At 42.0% G+C, this 17,132-nt stretch overlaps 2 protein-coding genes across 3 annotated transcripts in view; both read left to right on the forward strand.

The window, feature by feature from the left end:
• LOC126282394 (uncharacterized) overlaps nt 1-17,132 on the forward strand; it is a 370,909-nt gene that overhangs the window by 85,632 nt on the left and 268,145 nt on the right. The window lies entirely within an intron of this gene.
• LOC126282123 (cytochrome P450 4C1-like) overlaps nt 1-17,132 on the forward strand; it is a 66,787-nt gene that overhangs the window by 13,801 nt on the left and 35,854 nt on the right. For both annotated transcript variants that reach the window (XM_049981592.1, XM_049981593.1), the window contains exons 3-4: nt 2,452-2,542; nt 8,196-8,381. In XM_049981592.1, coding sequence (XP_049837549.1) covers nt 2,452-2,542; nt 8,196-8,381 — 277 coding nt within the window. The remainder of the gene's footprint in view (nt 1-2,451; nt 2,543-8,195; nt 8,382-17,132) is intronic.

Genomic DNA, 17,132 nt, shown 5'->3' on the forward strand with positions numbered 1-17,132 from the left:
GAGACAAAGGTTAATAGAAGTAGCATAAAAGTGAATAATAGTTTCTCAGACTTCAGTGACTGAGGCAGTTTGAACAGCATAAAGTCACCTTACGTTATGAGAAATGTCATCCATGCCCCATATACAGACCACAATTATTTTTGTCTTTTCCTAAATTACGTAAGGCGTATACCGGAATAGTTATTGGTGATTATTATTAAAGTGCAACTACACATAGAGGTACACTGTGGAATGTAGCTTTTGATCTGTAACCGTTGTATGTCAGCCAAACTTAGTAGATATGCTAATGCGGTAATGCGGAACCGATTTACGCCGTCAAAAAATTAGTTCCAGATTTGGCCACCAGGCGCAAATATGAAACTATGCAGCAACTCGTCATGTCCGGAGCTCATGTTGAACAAACTATGTAAGCAGTGTTTAATAATAGAATTAGCATCATACCTTTCTCGCTTGTTTGACCTTTTCTCCCCATGTTCAATTCCTAATCCATTAGGATACAGGAACATTTCTGTAAGTCTTTCTTACATTCACAGCACCAGATTTCCACAAGGTGGCCGAAACTGGAACTAAATATTTTTCCCAATGTAAAACGGTTCCGCATTAACGCATCAGAATGTCTACCGAGTCTCGCCGCCGTACGATCACTACAGCACACACTGGACATCTGTGAGTAGTTGCACTTCCATTTTTACCACCTGGAATTGGCCACTTCGAATACTTACCATTAACCTTGGTGGAATGCAGGAGTGCTTCGTCTTCTGTGATTTCATTCCCGAAGAGGTACTGAAATCCCACATCACTGAATTTCAATAGATACCTAAACTGTAGAAGTGGCAGTGGAAGACGTGAAGCACTTTTTCTATCGAGAGAATAACGTTTAACGAACGAGGGGCAGATTACAGGAGGCGATAAAAAGGCAACGAAGCTTCCGAACGTATACGGTATGAAATTGGACATGAACGATATAAATCGAGAGAATATGGAGAAATACGAAATAAAGTTGGTGTGGTTTCCGGATCTAGTTATCTGATATCGAACAGTATTGATAATCAGATCGAGGGGAATGACGCTGCTTCTCCATTGTCAGCCGTATGGGAAAGCGTCAGAGGATAGTAGAGAGACGGTGGTGGGTGGAGGGTGAGGGAGGGAGAGCCTGTCTGACTGCTAATTAAATGCGCAGGTGATCATACCTTAGGCGGTCTTTACTTGATCCACCGTAATCCACTCGCTGTAGGTCACCGCTTTTCAAACGCTGTAACCTCGACGTTTGCTGTTATGCAATGCGTCCATTATTAGCTGCCTCCCATTACGACGTCCGTCCTGGCTCGTTCTTGGGAAAGACTGGCCGCTTGTTGTTGACAAACACGTGTGTGCGGGTCAAGACGATATGGATGTCTGCACGAGACCTTTTCGCTGATGATGTACTGCTTGGAAAACCTGAACAATCACATTCTCCGGAACATCCAAAAGCACCTATTGCTACAGCGAGCAGTGAAGAATGAAAAGTACGGAAGGTTGCGTGCAAAACATTTTATTCAGTGCGCCAACTATTAAATATAGGGTGTATCTTAATTAATGGCGTAAACGCATACAGTTTAAAGTACATTATACTAGAAGCAAAAATGTCTCACTAAACATAGGGACGAAAATGCATATCTTAAGAGCTAGAAGCAATTTTTCATCTTCGATACTGTGAAACGAATCTCTTCTACTGCAAGTTCTTTGCTTTCCATATTTTGGGAACTGATACTAGAGGGAGCTGTAGAGGGCAAAAAGTGTAGAGGAGGACAGAGATTGGAATACATCCAGCAAATAACAGAGGACGTATGTTGCAAGTGCTACTCTGAGATGAAGAGGTTAGCACAGGAAAGGAATTCGTGGCGGGCCGCATCAAACCAGTCAGTAGACTGATGACCAAAAAAAAAAAAAAAAGTATTGTCCTAAACAAGAAAAAAAAGGTCCAGAAAACATGTGGTCTAAAATGCATTTGTTAAGAGCTATGAGCACTTGTTCATCTTTGCTACTTTGAAACACAACACTTCTAATGATAAATTGCTCGTAACTTTTAAGGTATGCGTTTTAGAGCACATGTTTGCTGGACATTTTTTCTTATTTTGGTCCATACTACCACTTTCAGAATATGGAAAGCAAAGACCTTGCAGTAGAAGAGATTTGCTTCACAGTATCGAAGACGAAAAAATGCTTGTAGCTCATCAGGTATGCATTTTCGACCCTATGTTTACTAAGACTTTTTTGCTTATAGTGTCGTGTACTTTCAACTGCATGCGTTTACGCCATTAATTATGGCACCCTGTATACAAAGAAATACCACGTTTTAAAAACAAATGAGTGATGAACGTAAACCAGTCGAAAGGTTGTTGTTGTTTCAGTTATCCATTCAGGAAGCTTACCAGCTGTATAAAATCTGATTTATATTTCCCGATGTTTCAGAAAGTACTGTCCAGCAGCGAGATAATAGACAAGTCCCACTTCTACGCCTTCCTGTACCCGTGGCTAGGACAGGGCCTTCTCACCAGCACAGGTAAGGAGCCTGTATCAGAGTTTTCACAGTCAGAAGCAGGAATTACGGAAATTCAGTTGACTATCATATATATATCTTAAGGATAGTATTTGTCAACAGATGCTGTTTAGTAAATTACAAAGTCAAAGATCACTTAATGGACAGAGATAGTTCATACTGGAGACGGTTCTAGAAGCAATATAATGATTCTATTTGTACTTGGTTTCTGTACGATGCCACGAAACAAAGGAAACGTTGTATTGCGTAATTTAGTTTATAATTCTTAAACATAGAATAATAAATGTAGTCATTGTCACAACAATGAAATTACCAATTACAGATCTGCTCGTATATATTAGTGAAATAATTAAGAAATTTTACTTTGGAAGTGACAATAGTAGTTGTATATAATTACGGTTATGTGTTTCGCCTTGTCGAAATAAGAATGATACTGCATGACATTTATGAAGTGCACCAAATATAAGTACGTTGTATGTTTCGTCGCCTATTATTTCAGTCGGCTTGCTGCGGTGCACCAACCATGATGTCATATTACTTTACGACTGGCATCTGGTGAAAATAAGGATATTAATTAAATTAATTTATCGTCTTATTTATCATGACAGATTTTTGTGCTATTTGGTATCGCGGATCATTTTGGGATCTTTGGAGAGGCAGTGGGTTAGTCGGTAGGAGGTTTCGTATATAGCATCTATTTTCTAGAAAGGTACTCTGGATAAGTTTCACGTTTTCTCAGATTTGGAAGAGGTAATATTTTTCACTATGGCTGCATAAAAAAGGATCCAAGGAAGAGGTTTCAAGTTTCAGGCCCATATCATTAATACCTGTCTTCAGCAAAGTATTTGAAGTTGTGCTGCTGACACAACTTAGTGACCATTTCTTGAAAAATAAGTTCCTAACAGAGACACAACATGGATTCCGAAAAGATCATAGTACTATCACAGCAATTACGGAATTTCTTCACAAAACGTATGATGCCCTTGGTCAAGGAATGCAAACAGCTGGCATATTTCTAGACCTTACTAAAGCCTTTGACTCGGTAAACCATGAGTTACTTTTAAGTAAACTTGAGTCATACAATGTAAATGCTGCATCGATGCAATTCTTGACTACATATTTATTTAACTGCAAGCAGTGTTCAAAGCTGACTTGCAAAATCAATAATCAGATCATTAATTTCCAGTCCAAATATGAGACAGTCACACAAGGAGTACCCCAGGGCTCAATTTTGGGCCATTTCCTTTTCCTAGCGTACATAAATCATAAATGATATGGAGCAACCTTTCAACTCCCAGTTGGTAACCTATGCAGACGATACCTCACTGTTATTTCTTGGCAAACAAAATGATTAGTTAACGTTGGTAGCAACTGAGGGACTATGTCAAATAACTACTTATTTACAAGATCAAGGTTTGAAAGTTACTATCAGTAAATCTCAGTTATTGCGATTTAAACTTACAAACTCACACCAAACATAGTAACATAGGTGGTGTTGAAGTAGTGGACACAGAAGGGTGCAGATTTCTAGGTATTCACGTAGATGAAAATCTAAGATGGCTAAATGATCTCAAATTTTTATACAATAAAATCAGCAGTTCATTACATCTAATCAGCCAGTTATCAAAAGTAGTCCCACATCAGACATTAAAAACAATTTATTATGGAACCATTTTTGCACAGATTAATTACGGGATAGAGATATGGGGTTCTGCTGCCGACATACATATGAACAGAATATTAACCCTACAGAAAACAGCAATCAGAATTATCCATGGATTAGGGTATAGAGATTCATTTCAGGGAAATCTTTGTTCATCATAAATACCTCACAGTCTGCTCACTGTATCTTTACAAATTAATTATATTTTTTGTGACACATCAAAACAAAGCAACGAAGTTCTCTGATATGCATGCCTATAATACAAGAAAGAAAAACTGCTACTACAGACAAAGAACAAAATTAAAAACAACAGACCATAGTCCATGCATTATTGGTCAAATATGGTACAACAGATTACCGAGCTCTATAAGGTGGCACAAAGGAAACTTATTCAAAGTGAAACTGAAATATTTCTTGATTGACAAGTTTTTAAGGTACGATGTAACACCCAATATTGTGCCTTATTAGATACAATGGTACATTTATATCGTGTATATGTAACCACATACGTATATATGACTGTACATAACTTGTAAAAAATGCTATGACGTTTGCAAAAGACACCAGTTGGTGTCCCCATGCAAAAAAATACAATAAATAAATAAACAAACGGCAAAAAACTGAAAGATGAAGTATCACGTTGTATAACAGACTGAAACGATCCCTAAGGGGCCTAGTTCTAGTTTGAGTTCGTGGCTGATCGTCTGTGCGCCGCACTGAGGTTTGATAGGAACTTGTTGGACGTGGCACCTGGGCGGTAGGGACTTCTATCAGATGCACCAGCGTCCGGGCGTTACACGACGAATGTCGCTAGCATTTCGAGCAGTGCGTCATAGTGAGACACATTTACTCGCATTGTTGAACACTAAACTTACAGCAAACCATGGTCGGCCACATTAAAGTGCTAAAGTAGACAATTATTTCTATTTATAGTTTGACTTTGGTAGTGAGGCATCTAATTAACGAGCGAAGAAGGAATCTGTAACGCGTTTTGCAAATCAAAATATTTATTCTAATTTCATCCTCATCAAGATGAATCGCATGCACTACTCACATATTTATTTATGCATTTAATTACCCAGTGAGAAGCACACAAATTAAACAATTAAAGTCAGCTTAACTAATCATTCAAAAAATATACACAAATAACATTGCAGTATGTCTTAGAAGAAGTAACCACACATATGAGCAACATTTAAATTGGTACGTTTTCAGGGTTTAATTGTCGATTCTGAGTAATAAATTACATTTTTGCACGATCTGCCCATAACTTAAATTCTGTTAGAGCTACATAAATTTGGATGCCACCAGCAGAAAGAGCACCTTTTTTCCCTATATGGCTGATGTGCCACTCATGTGATTGCAATAAATGTTTAAGACACAGTGTTCTAAAAATATAGTCCTCATAATGCGAAAATTGCTTTCACTTGAATTACGATTCCTGAACTCCGTCATCTACAAATTTATTATAACACATTATTTTAATCAGTGTCTCGCCGGCAAATTTTTTGATGTCATTATTTTTAGTACAGCACACACTGATAAAGTCGTGAATCGGACTAGTGAATGATATTAAGAGTTCCTTGTCCCAGTGAAGGGGAAATCCAGGTGCTGCCTATGAAGGGGCCACCATTTTGTCCTCGGGGGTGGTGTACTGGAGGCTTTTGACGAAGCGAGATTTCTGTCTGTCTGGGCAGTTGATTTACGTGCTTGGCATTTCAGACTCAGATTTTTTCACGACAGAGAACACTAGAATTTTTCGTCAGTGCTTTGAGTCGGGTCTTGAATTCTGACAGGACAGTGGTTACCGGGCACCAATGAACTTTGCTTCTTTGGGTCCTTTGAATTATTTCGGACTCAGTCGGACTTTTTTTTAAAGTTTTTAGTTCTGTGAACATACGCAGAACTTTCTATTTAAAAGCAGATACAAACTGTATTGATTTAAATTTATAATGATCTTAGACAGTAAACGGCGCTGGAGTCATTCTTAGGCCGAAATTACAACAGCAAAAAGGACAGTCGTCACCAGACCACTGTTAAATTTTGTACGATTGATAAATTAATTGGTAAAATTATTTGGCGTAATCATATCCAACCTAACAAAATTATGTTCCTGATTATCCATATCAGTGAACTTAACTTAATTTTTATTGAAAACAACAGTATAACCAAGACCTGTACAGTGTAGATGAGCCACAAGTTTTATTCGGTAGTCACAGTGAAAGTTTCACAGTGGTGTAAGTAAAACTCTAAAAATATTTCATAACGTAACAAATAGATCGAGTCTGCATTGTCGGCCTTAGGTTAGTAATAGTTGCCATACTATATCAACATCAGAAGGAAATATTACGCTACATTGATAATTTTTACTTATGAGCCGTCTGACAGCAACTGAATGAAACACAATTTTAGTGCCACACGCGTTAGGCCTTTATTTTCTGCAAGGCTTCATCAGCGGCCTGGAATATGTACACATGTTTGCCATTTAATTTTCATTTTTGTCACTGTACCTATAGGTTATAAACAGTTCTGGTAGTTGGTATTTCCTTTTAAGCAGTAATGTTTTGAACTGTACTTACAGGTTGCGTGGATAATTTCTTACATATTACGCTCCTGTTGCATTTTTGGTGTTGTTCTTCTTCTTATGAATGCCAATTTGCGATTTTTTCCACATTCCACAGCACTGTGAACTGAACGCTTTTTTCCATGCAATGTTTTGGTTTCTCTTGCGACTGTCAAGTGTTTTTGCCAAAGATTCGAGCGTAGTTATTGAAGTGTGTGTTTTGGTGCGATATAATTTTTTTTTGTGCTGTGTGTGTGTGTGGGGCATTCATAACTACCAAAAATGCAACAGGAGCGTAATATGTATCACACCAAAACACACACAGACAGCCCAAAAAAAATCTATCACACCAAATTACACCCCCCCCCCCCCCCACACACACACACACACATACAAGTAAGCAAAGCCCACCAAAAAATAAAAGAAATAAAAAAGTATTTATATATATACCACACCAAAACACACACACACACACACACAAATGCATACACGAACAGATCACAGATACTTCAATAATCAGACTCGAATTTTGAGCAACAACATTCGATCTTTGGCAAAAATATTTGACAGTCGGCAAGAGAAACCAAAACATTGCATGGAAACAAGCGTTTAGTTCTTAGTGCTGTGGAATGTGGGAAAAAACAGCAAATTGGCATTCATAAGAAGAAGAACAACACTAAAAATGCAACAGGAGCGTAATATCTAAGAAATTGTCCACGCAACCTGTAAGTACAGTTCTAAATATTACTATTTAATAGGAAATACCAACTAGCAGAACTTTTTATAACTTATGCGTACAGTGACAAAAATGTAAATTAAATACCAAACATATGTACAGTTTCCAGGCCACTGATGATGCTTTGCAGAAAATAAAGGCGAAACGCGTATGCCACTAAAATTGTGTTTTATTCAGTTGCTGTCAGACGGCTCATAAGTAAAAATTATCATTATACCGCAAAAGGAGGAACAGATAAAGCCTCCGCACTCATCCCCATCCTCCCCACACACACATACATGTGCGTGGGCTTTGAGCATCGCCAGGGATCAGCGTACGATTTTTTACACGAATTCTGAAATAAAAAATATGCAATTTCAGTGAAGATTTCATTATGTGTTTATAGATTATAATTATTGTTTTATTATTTTTCTCTGATTTTTTTGAAAACCCGTGTTTATTTATGTAACAGGATTATAGTCCCTAACTGTGCCCCCACCCCCACCCCCTCCGCTTCCCTCCCCACCTATTTTCCATCACAGTTGCAGCTGTGCGTCTTCAGGTGGATGCTGTTGGAAGGCTGACTACCTCCCAGAGCTGCAAGAAGTACTAGAGGCCGTTATTCAATGTCAGAAAGGGCTCAAATTTGTTCTTTATTTCGCCCTTAATATCGATGACTGTCCACTGTTACTAAGATCAAGTTTTACGTTTACAGGTTCCAAGTGGCATATGCACCGTAAAATGATAACCCCTGCATTCCACTTCCGCATATTAGATAACTTCGTCGAAATATTCGCTGAAAATGGAGAGATTCTAGTTGAGAAACTTAAACCTAAGGCTGATGGAAAAGCGTTTGATATGTACCCGTTCATTACCCGCTGTGCCCTGGACATCATATGTGGTAAGTAAACATGATATCATTAACTTGTCTAACGTGAACTACAGGTAAAAAAGAGCAGAACATTCATTGAAGTACTCTGTATTTGAAAAGATATGTTCATTGCTGAAAGACAAATTATCAGGGTAATGTGCTTAGTCTCCACCATCTAATATTCTGTCATATACCTCACCTTCATTGACATCATTTCGCGCCTCACTAACACAAAAATAACCACTCTGCTGTTGATATCTCTCCTCATTTTGTAGACTCCACATTGGGTGCCAGCCTCATTTTACATTCAGAACCCATGGGAAAGGACTTTCAAGGGTCTATTTTATTCTAAATGGTCTGTTGATCGTGTTTTGAATTGGTGAAACAAAGGCAGCTGCTCGCAACTCATCAGATATTTCTGTAGCTTGTGTGATGAAGGAGTGAAATAATGGCAGATGATAAGATGTTCGAGAACAACAACAAAAAACACCTCCACAGTCCTATCATTAGTGTGTTATAGTGGTGGATGTAATGTAGTTCAGTTCGCTAAAGAATTAAAAAAAAAACTTTTTACCTAGAGTAGGAATGCTATGAGGATTCTGGATCAAAAACTTCCTTAAAAATTGCTTGTGGGATAGCAACTACATAGCTATACTACCCACGACATCACAAGTCACGCTCCTACTAATCTATGATGTCACCATCACATTACAAGCCGTGCCTGCTTTCTCACCCCCGCCCCCCGTATTTCCTTCCTCGCCCACCACACCTCTCTCCACTGCCATCTCCAGCCAACAGTCTGGTATTTAAGAAGGCATTAGAATGAGACAGCCAGTCATCCTGATACTTTACAAGCTATTGAAATGAAATACACTCCTGGAAATGGAAAAAAGAACACATTAACAGCGGTGTGTCAGACCCACCATACTTGCTCCGGACACTGCGAGAGGGCTGTACAAGCAATGATCACACGCACGGCACAGCGGACACACCAGGAACCGCCGTGTTGGCCGTCGAATGGCGCCTGCTGCGCAGCATTTGTGCACCGCCGCCGTCAGTGTCAGCCAGTTTGCCGTGGCATACGGAGCTCCATCGCAGTCTTTAACACTGGTAGCATGCCGCGACAGCGTGGACGTGAACCGTATGTGCAGTTGACGGACTTTGAGCGAGGGCGTATAGTGGGCATGCGGGAGGCCGGGTGGACGTACCGCCGAATTGCCCAACACGTGGGGCGTGAGGTCTCCACACTATATCGATGTTGTCGCCAGTGGTGGGCGGAAGGTGCACGTGCCCCTCGATCTGGGACCGGACCGCAGCGACGCACGGATGCACGCCAAGACCGTAGGATCCTACGCAGTGCTCTAGGGGACCGCACCGCCACTTCCCAGCAAATTAGGGACACTGTTGCTCCTGGGGTATCGGCGAGGACCATTCGCAACCGTCTCCATGAAGCTGGTCTACGGTCCCGCACACCGTTAGGCCGTCTTCCGCTCACGCCCCAACATCGTGCAGCCCGCCGCCAGTGGCGTCGCGACAGGCGTGAATGGAAGGATGAATGGAGACGTGTCGTCTTCAGCGATGAGAGTCGCTTCTGCCTTGGTGCCAATGATGGTCGTATGCGTGTTTGGCGCCGTGCAGGTGAGCGCCACAATCAGGACTGCATACGACCGAGGCACACAGGGCCAACACCCGGCATCATGGTGTGGAGAGCGATCTCCTACACTGGCCGTACACCTCTGGTGATCGTCGAGGGGACACTGAATAGTGCACGGTACATCCAAACCGTCATCGAACCCATCGTTCTATCATTCCTAGACCGGCAAGGCAACTTGCTGTTCCAACAGGACAATGCACGTCCGCATGTATCCCGTGCCACCCAACGTGCTCTAGAAGGTGTTAAGTCAACTACCCTGGCCAGCAAGATCTCCGGATATGTCCCCCATTGAGCATGTTTGGGACTGGATGAAGCGTCGTCTTACGCGGTCAGCACGTCCAGCACGAACGCTGGTCCAACTGAGGCGCCATGTGGAAGTGGCATGGCAAGCCGTTCCACAGGACTACATCCAGCATCTCTACGATCGTCTCCATGGTGAGAATAGCAGCCTGCATTGCTGCGAAAGGTGGATATACACTGTACTAGTGCCGACATTGTGCATGCTCTGTTGCCTGTGTCTATGTGCCTGTGGTTCTGTCAGTGTGATCATGTGATGTATCTGACCCCAGGAATGTGTCAATAAAGTTTCCCCTTCCTGGGGCAATGAATTCACGGTGTTCTTATTTCAGTTTCCAGGAGTGTATATAATCAAACATGACCCAGGAGTAGCCATCTAGGTCGCGTTCAAAAATATCGAAACGATCTGAGATTTCTTGTGTCTTGTTCAAATGTATTTAACCGAAGAATTACTTTCAGGGGTTAACTTGTAGTATTTCCAAATTTAAAATACGCCAGCCACTCACTCGCACACACACAGACACACACACACACACACACACACACACACACACACACACACACACACACACACACACACACAGTTTAAGCAGAGCTTGTCCACAGTTTTCTTATTGTACAATACTTGGTGTGAGGCACAACTGACCTCGAAATATTCTCCACATCTAAAGTTTTCGGTTAGTATGTAACCCAAAGTCATCTACACCGCGAACGCAGCTCAGGAAGACATTCCGTAACAGCGTATCAGAAACAGAATTTTCCTGTGCTAATACCTCTACTGTAACTGCAAACAATTCCGTAATATTCTTCAAATTAATCTTCCACAAGCCTAAAGGGAATATTATTTCCCATCATAAACCGCTCAGGAGACAGCGCCGCTGCCGCAAGACTTACCTGCTGCTAAGGCGGAAGAATATTACTCACTTGTGCTGGGCTAGCAAAAAGTGTCTTCGCTATTTTCTAACTTAACTCTCTGAGCAACCTCACATTTTCAGCCTTTTCTAATCCTTCGCTTATCACCAGATTAATCTAGATTAACAAAAGGCTACTCAGCTCCGGATTCATTGCCCAAATTTCTGCCTCTGCCAGTCGCTCCATGGGCTCAACTAACACTCTGTCTTATGTTACGGATGACTACAGCATGCCTGTTGCATATGGCCTATTTCCCTACAATGCACGCTACATGATGCTCAGCGATCGTGCGCATGGTGTTCCAATTGATGGCAACGACCACCCCTTGCTCCGTTTATGAATGTATGTTCTAAATTAGTGGCACGGGTAGCAGTTGTTACAAACTGATTTAGATCTTCCATCAACAGAGATAGTCATACCCCTTCTTCCACACCAGGGAGCACGAACCTGATGTCGCCTCCTAATCTAGGATCATTTCCTTTAACAAAGACATCTATATCGCAAACCTCGGACTCATGAAGCAGGGCATAGCTACGTTATTGGCATTCTGTCAAAACATATGTGTGGCAAACGATTCAAACTCTTCTACAGCTTCTTTACTTAAAGTAGATAACTTATTCCGATAATAGCTAACACATTTTTGTCTGTGAAAGGCTTCACCAAAGCGCACAAAAGTGTTTACAGAGAGGAAGCCTTTATTAGTGAATCTAAGGACTCATTATAGCTGCTGTCATCACCACGCAACTAACGTGGCTCGAATAATATTCTCATCTGAGCTCACAGACATTTGAGTAAAATCTCTGATGTTATGGAGAGATGCATGCCCATTTTCATTCGGCTTCCTCTAAAAGGGCTGTATAAGTTCAAAGAAACGTCTTCTACCGGATTAACTGCCATTGCCATCGACGGCAAAACCGTAGGGGCTTGAGCAGTTGAAGCAGTTGCCTCCAAGGGAATTTGTTTGTACCTTTCGTCCCCATTAAATTTTGCTGCAGCCAAAACTCCATGATTCAGACGTTCCTCTAATTGTTCGTCTCCAACAAAAGATTGGCAATTTGCTGCTGTGACTGATCCACAATTGTCCCCGTTCTCAACAAAGTTACTATTAATAATTAGCTTTATAGTTTAAGTTCTTTTGTTACGTGTCTCATTCCCCTGGCTCCAGTTTTAACCATTGTTTGTCTCAACCAACGAGGGGCGTTAACTAAGTAATATAAAACCTTTTATCTGAAAGCAGGCTGGTTTGTATCGCAGTATTCTCCAATCTTTGGCTACAGGTCCCGATTTTTCAACATTATCTCCGTTCGATGCTGCGGCCTTACGCCACCTTCATGGAACAACTCTACCGGTTGACGGCGGAGTCAACGTCTTACTGCATCAATAATAGCCTCCGACCGGGGCAGAACATAGCCGGCCCGCGATGGGTGGCCGACGTTTGGTGGAGCGGGAGCCGATCCAACGACCCGCCGCTGCGATATACGGACGGGCGGTCAGATACCTGCATCCACAAGGCGCGCCCATCTGAGCTGACGAATGCCGTACCTGGCCGATTCGAACAGACAGCAGCTCTTCACTGTGTCAGAAGGCTGCCACCAGTATGTAGACCAAAAGTGCACATTCCTTGCGGTGCATGGCGAGCGTGACATGTGAAGTCAGGCGACTGGTAAAGGCACAGTGCAACCCAACACGCCCTTGCACCACAGCCACACGTATTTTCGAATGTTACAAAAAGAAGTTATGATACTAGTTTCAAGTGTATGTGTGATGTGCGGTTTTCCCGGCGTACGGAAATCTCAAAAATTTCTTAACTATTGAGCCAGGTGGCGGCGTCCAACAGGCGCGATACTTCGGCAAGCCGACTCTTTGCCTTCTTCGCGCGTTCGTGGAATCTGATTGATCTCTGATGGATACCGACTTAAGTAATCCTTAACCCCCTGCCGCGCCTCCGTCTTTCCGCTTTTGTACGGTCTGTGCCGGTGGTGGGGGAAGCGCCGCGCTGGGTAGTGAGGAAAGAGCAGCGCCCCGCGACAGCTCATGGACCGCAGTCCTTCCGCGGCCACGGCCGCGTGCGGAACTGTGGTGATGATGCGTCTCCTTCCTCAGGTGTCCCAAAAGGAGCCGATTTCCATATTCACTGTCGCTTTGTGTTAATCATACTCGAAGCTGAATCCCAGGCCTTGCTTAACTGGAAACCGCTGTCTATTTATTAACTCGTTATGCAGCAGGATCTCCATTGCCTCTTTGAGGATACGGTCCCAGAAGATGTTCGACTGTTGTAATACATTTGTGCCTTCGTAATTCATGTCATGTCCATATGAGATACAGTGCTCTGACACAGCGGACTTGGTAGGCTGTGCGTTGTCTGTGTGGCGTTTATGTTCACTGCATCTCTCCTGTACCGTCCGGATGGTCTGGCCTACATACATTTCCCCGTTTCCGGAGCCCTAAATTGTCCTTGACTGATCCTAATAACTTCTTCTTTTTGGGTGGAGGACGAAACAGGCATTTATCTTTGTATTTTCGAACTATTCTGCCGATCTTTACCGCTGTATTCTCGACTTGTGGTATAATCGGCGTCGCGCCGGTTTGTCTTCTTCCTCGGAAGGCTGTGATCTCGGCTTCTTCGAACTTAAGGCGTGTTTTATCTGGCAGATGTAACCGTTCGTGCGGAACACTGCCTATAGGTGCCGTAATTCAGCTGTTAGACTGTCACAGCCCTTGATTTCATGTGCTCTGTGCACCAGTGTGCTCTAGAAACCCTTTAGTTATGAAGGAGCATGACAGCTGGAGGCATGCAGGTACAAATCTGTGTGTGTCGGCTTAGGGGCACAGTGTCTTCCCCCACCTCCCGGCGCCGCCCTTCCCCCACCACCGGCCGCAGACCGTACGGAACCGCCAAGACGGTGACTGCGGGAGGAGGGTAAAGATTATATAATGTCGGCACCCAGCAGAGATCAATTAGACACCAAGTAAGCCTGAAGAAGGCAAGAAGTCGGCTTGCGGAAATATTGCGCCCGTTGTACGACGTCACCCGGCTCAATATCCAAAGCAATTTTCAAAGTTTCAAGCAAATTTTGTGGTCGGAATCATACATATTTTGAGAAATAACACATTTCTATTTTCGTACAGAATTTGAAATTTCGTTCGTGATCGAAATCTGTAATTACGCTTGCGTCTTACGATAATCAACGTGCTTGTGTCTTGTACATGAAGTCATTATATATTACGACAAATAATTTTATTTTTTTGCGAAGATTATATCTTCGAGATATCGATCTTTCAGCTCTCTCTTTTCCCACCATTAGCTTTCGCCAAGTTTAATCTCCGCTATGTTTCACCACTGTTTTCGGGAATGTTGTTCGTATGTTAAAATTTTGTAAGATCGAGTTCTTGTGACTCTTGACAACATGCGGTTTAAGTGACACCATGTACTAAAAATATCGTCAAAACCCCTCCCTTTCTTTCTAAAATGATACTTGGTTAGTTTATCTTTTAGTTATGTTGTATGCTTTTACACATGGTATACACATGGTATTTTCGATAGTATTTTGTAATTGATTATTGGAAATATAATCTGTAAAGGTTTGAGAGAGGCTTGGCACAATAATTTCAGTCAGCAAACATCGCAGCCGTCCTTGAACGTTCGTTTTGTACATAATATAAAGTTAGTCTAATCAAATGGAAATAAATCCCTTCGATTCTGTTTTTGTAGTACAGAAAATGATGCATTCTCTTCTCATGAGTGCTTTCTAAGGTGAATCGTTACTGAAAAACTTGTAAAAATGCCAGGTGATGGCAGTTCCTTCTATGAACCACTAGTAACATTCTCAGATCGAAATGCCAACACCCTTTACACATTTGCACGTGGTGATACCATTATAACACTAGACCTAATATTTTGTGTGTTTGTTGCTGACGAATATTTTCACAAGTTGTGGTATTGATTTTAAGATAAATATTGTGTTTATGGCATATCTCAGCAGTTGTTGAATTAACACTGTAACACTTGATAAATCTGACAGACCGATTTTGATGTGGAAATATTTTTGGGTCATTGTGCCGTACACGAAGTTCATGCCTAATTAATTAGTTGTAATTAATTGCATTGTTCCAGTAGCTGGCAGTAATGCGTGCTGCATATTTGTCTGAATGATGGCCTGCTTATTACAGCACTAAAAAAAAGAAAAGGTTCTGAGCACTATGGGACTTAACACCTGAGGTCATCAGTCCCCTAGAACTTAGAACCACTAAAACCTAACTAACCTAAGGGCACCACACACATCCATGCCCAAGGCAGGATTCGAACTTGCGACAGTAGCAGCCGCGCGGTTCCGGACTGAAGCGCCTAGAACCGCTCGGCCACCCTGGCCGGCTATAGCATTTCTTCCAACATGTGTTTTCTACGGTATGTGGTCAGGTTGTTATAGCATCTCGATTTGGTCTAAACATGGTTAACTGCCTGTTAAGCATATAATTTTTTACCAAATGGAAGTAGCATTGGAACACTTAATTTGATAATTTGCAATCATATTTCTACAGACACACGTGGTGTGTGTGTGTGTGCGTGTGTGTGTGTGTGTGTGTGTGTGTGTGTGTGTGTGTGTGTGTGTGTGTGCGTGTGTGAAAATTAACAGTGTGACGCTCGACATAAAGTTTGAAATTTTTGTGTTGGTTTCGCTGATATATGAGACACGGAAAGAAGAATGTGCCACAGAACAATTTAGAAGAGGAAAATATTTAATTTGATGGTCCAATGCGCCTAATAGCCAGAACGGAAACACAAAATAACCGAGTTATGAAGGTGGCGCCAAATCCGGCTACTAATTTAGGGGTAATAAGGAGACCTGAAGTAAGCAAGTAAGCCCTGGATTACTGGAAGAAGGGATACAAAGGCCTATACAGGAGCAGGCATGACGGGAAACTTCAGTCCCTTAAGAGCTGCGCACCACGTGTCGAGGCTAGGGAGAGAGAAAGAGCAGCATCACCGGTCCGTTATACACAAAACTCGCCCAGTCTCGTTGGGAGAAGCTGATCTGGTCGCGTGGGAAGTGCCCGACCATCAGCGGTGACACCGCTGCATCAGTATCAGCGGCTCCACACGTGGGCCCCGTTTTCCTGTCCCAGTCTTGGTGGAAGGGTGGAACATTTCGAGACTGCTACAATACTTAGTAATAACCATTATTATTGTACATGCGTTATAGCAAAGAAAATTGAAATTAGACAAATATAGTGGTCCTAAACCACTCTAGTGTTTTAAATGAACTTGGGCCAATATGACTCTACGATGCTTTCGCCGCATCTTGTGGTGAAAAATATAGATCCACCTAATAAAATTTGTGGAATTGTTTCTAAGTTATAGACTGAACAACAATGTGGATTGAAGGTCCGCCTTGGTGCAAAATACTTTTAATTTTATTCCCCCCCCCCCCCCCCCCCCCCCAACTAGTTTCAGCCACAGTATCCCAATTACCAGTGGTATTTTTTCTTTATTCTGAAACATGGAAAATAGCTTCATTCTAAACGTCACAAAACATTATTCCATCTGCACTTTCCGGTTCCAAATGTAGTATTCTACGAACAGTTTTATAATAACTTATTTCCTATAAGTCTCAGGGCACGGCTTCTCCACTGACCGTTGTTTCCGGCATATTTTCTGTGTTTTTGTGCCGTTTCTTCGTCGTAAAGCATTTCATCTGCAGCTGTATGAGCGGTTGTTATTAACAAATATGAAACAGTGGGCTTACATACGTCAGCGTTATACTACTCGAGAACGTAGTAGAGTTGTGGGTACCGTTTTGGTGTGCACTAGGTTGTTACGTAACTTGCCCTGTACTTGTGTTCTTTGGTCAACTTGTAGAAAAACTTAACTTTTACATCTTCGTCATAATTCAAAACATTACGCCATCTTGCTCTTCGCG

The sequence above is a fragment of the Schistocerca gregaria genome, chromosome 7 (assembly GCF_023897955.1).
Source record: "Schistocerca gregaria isolate iqSchGreg1 chromosome 7, iqSchGreg1.2, whole genome shotgun sequence".
In the NCBI taxonomy this organism is placed as follows: Eukaryota; Metazoa; Arthropoda; class Insecta; order Orthoptera; family Acrididae; genus Schistocerca; species Schistocerca gregaria.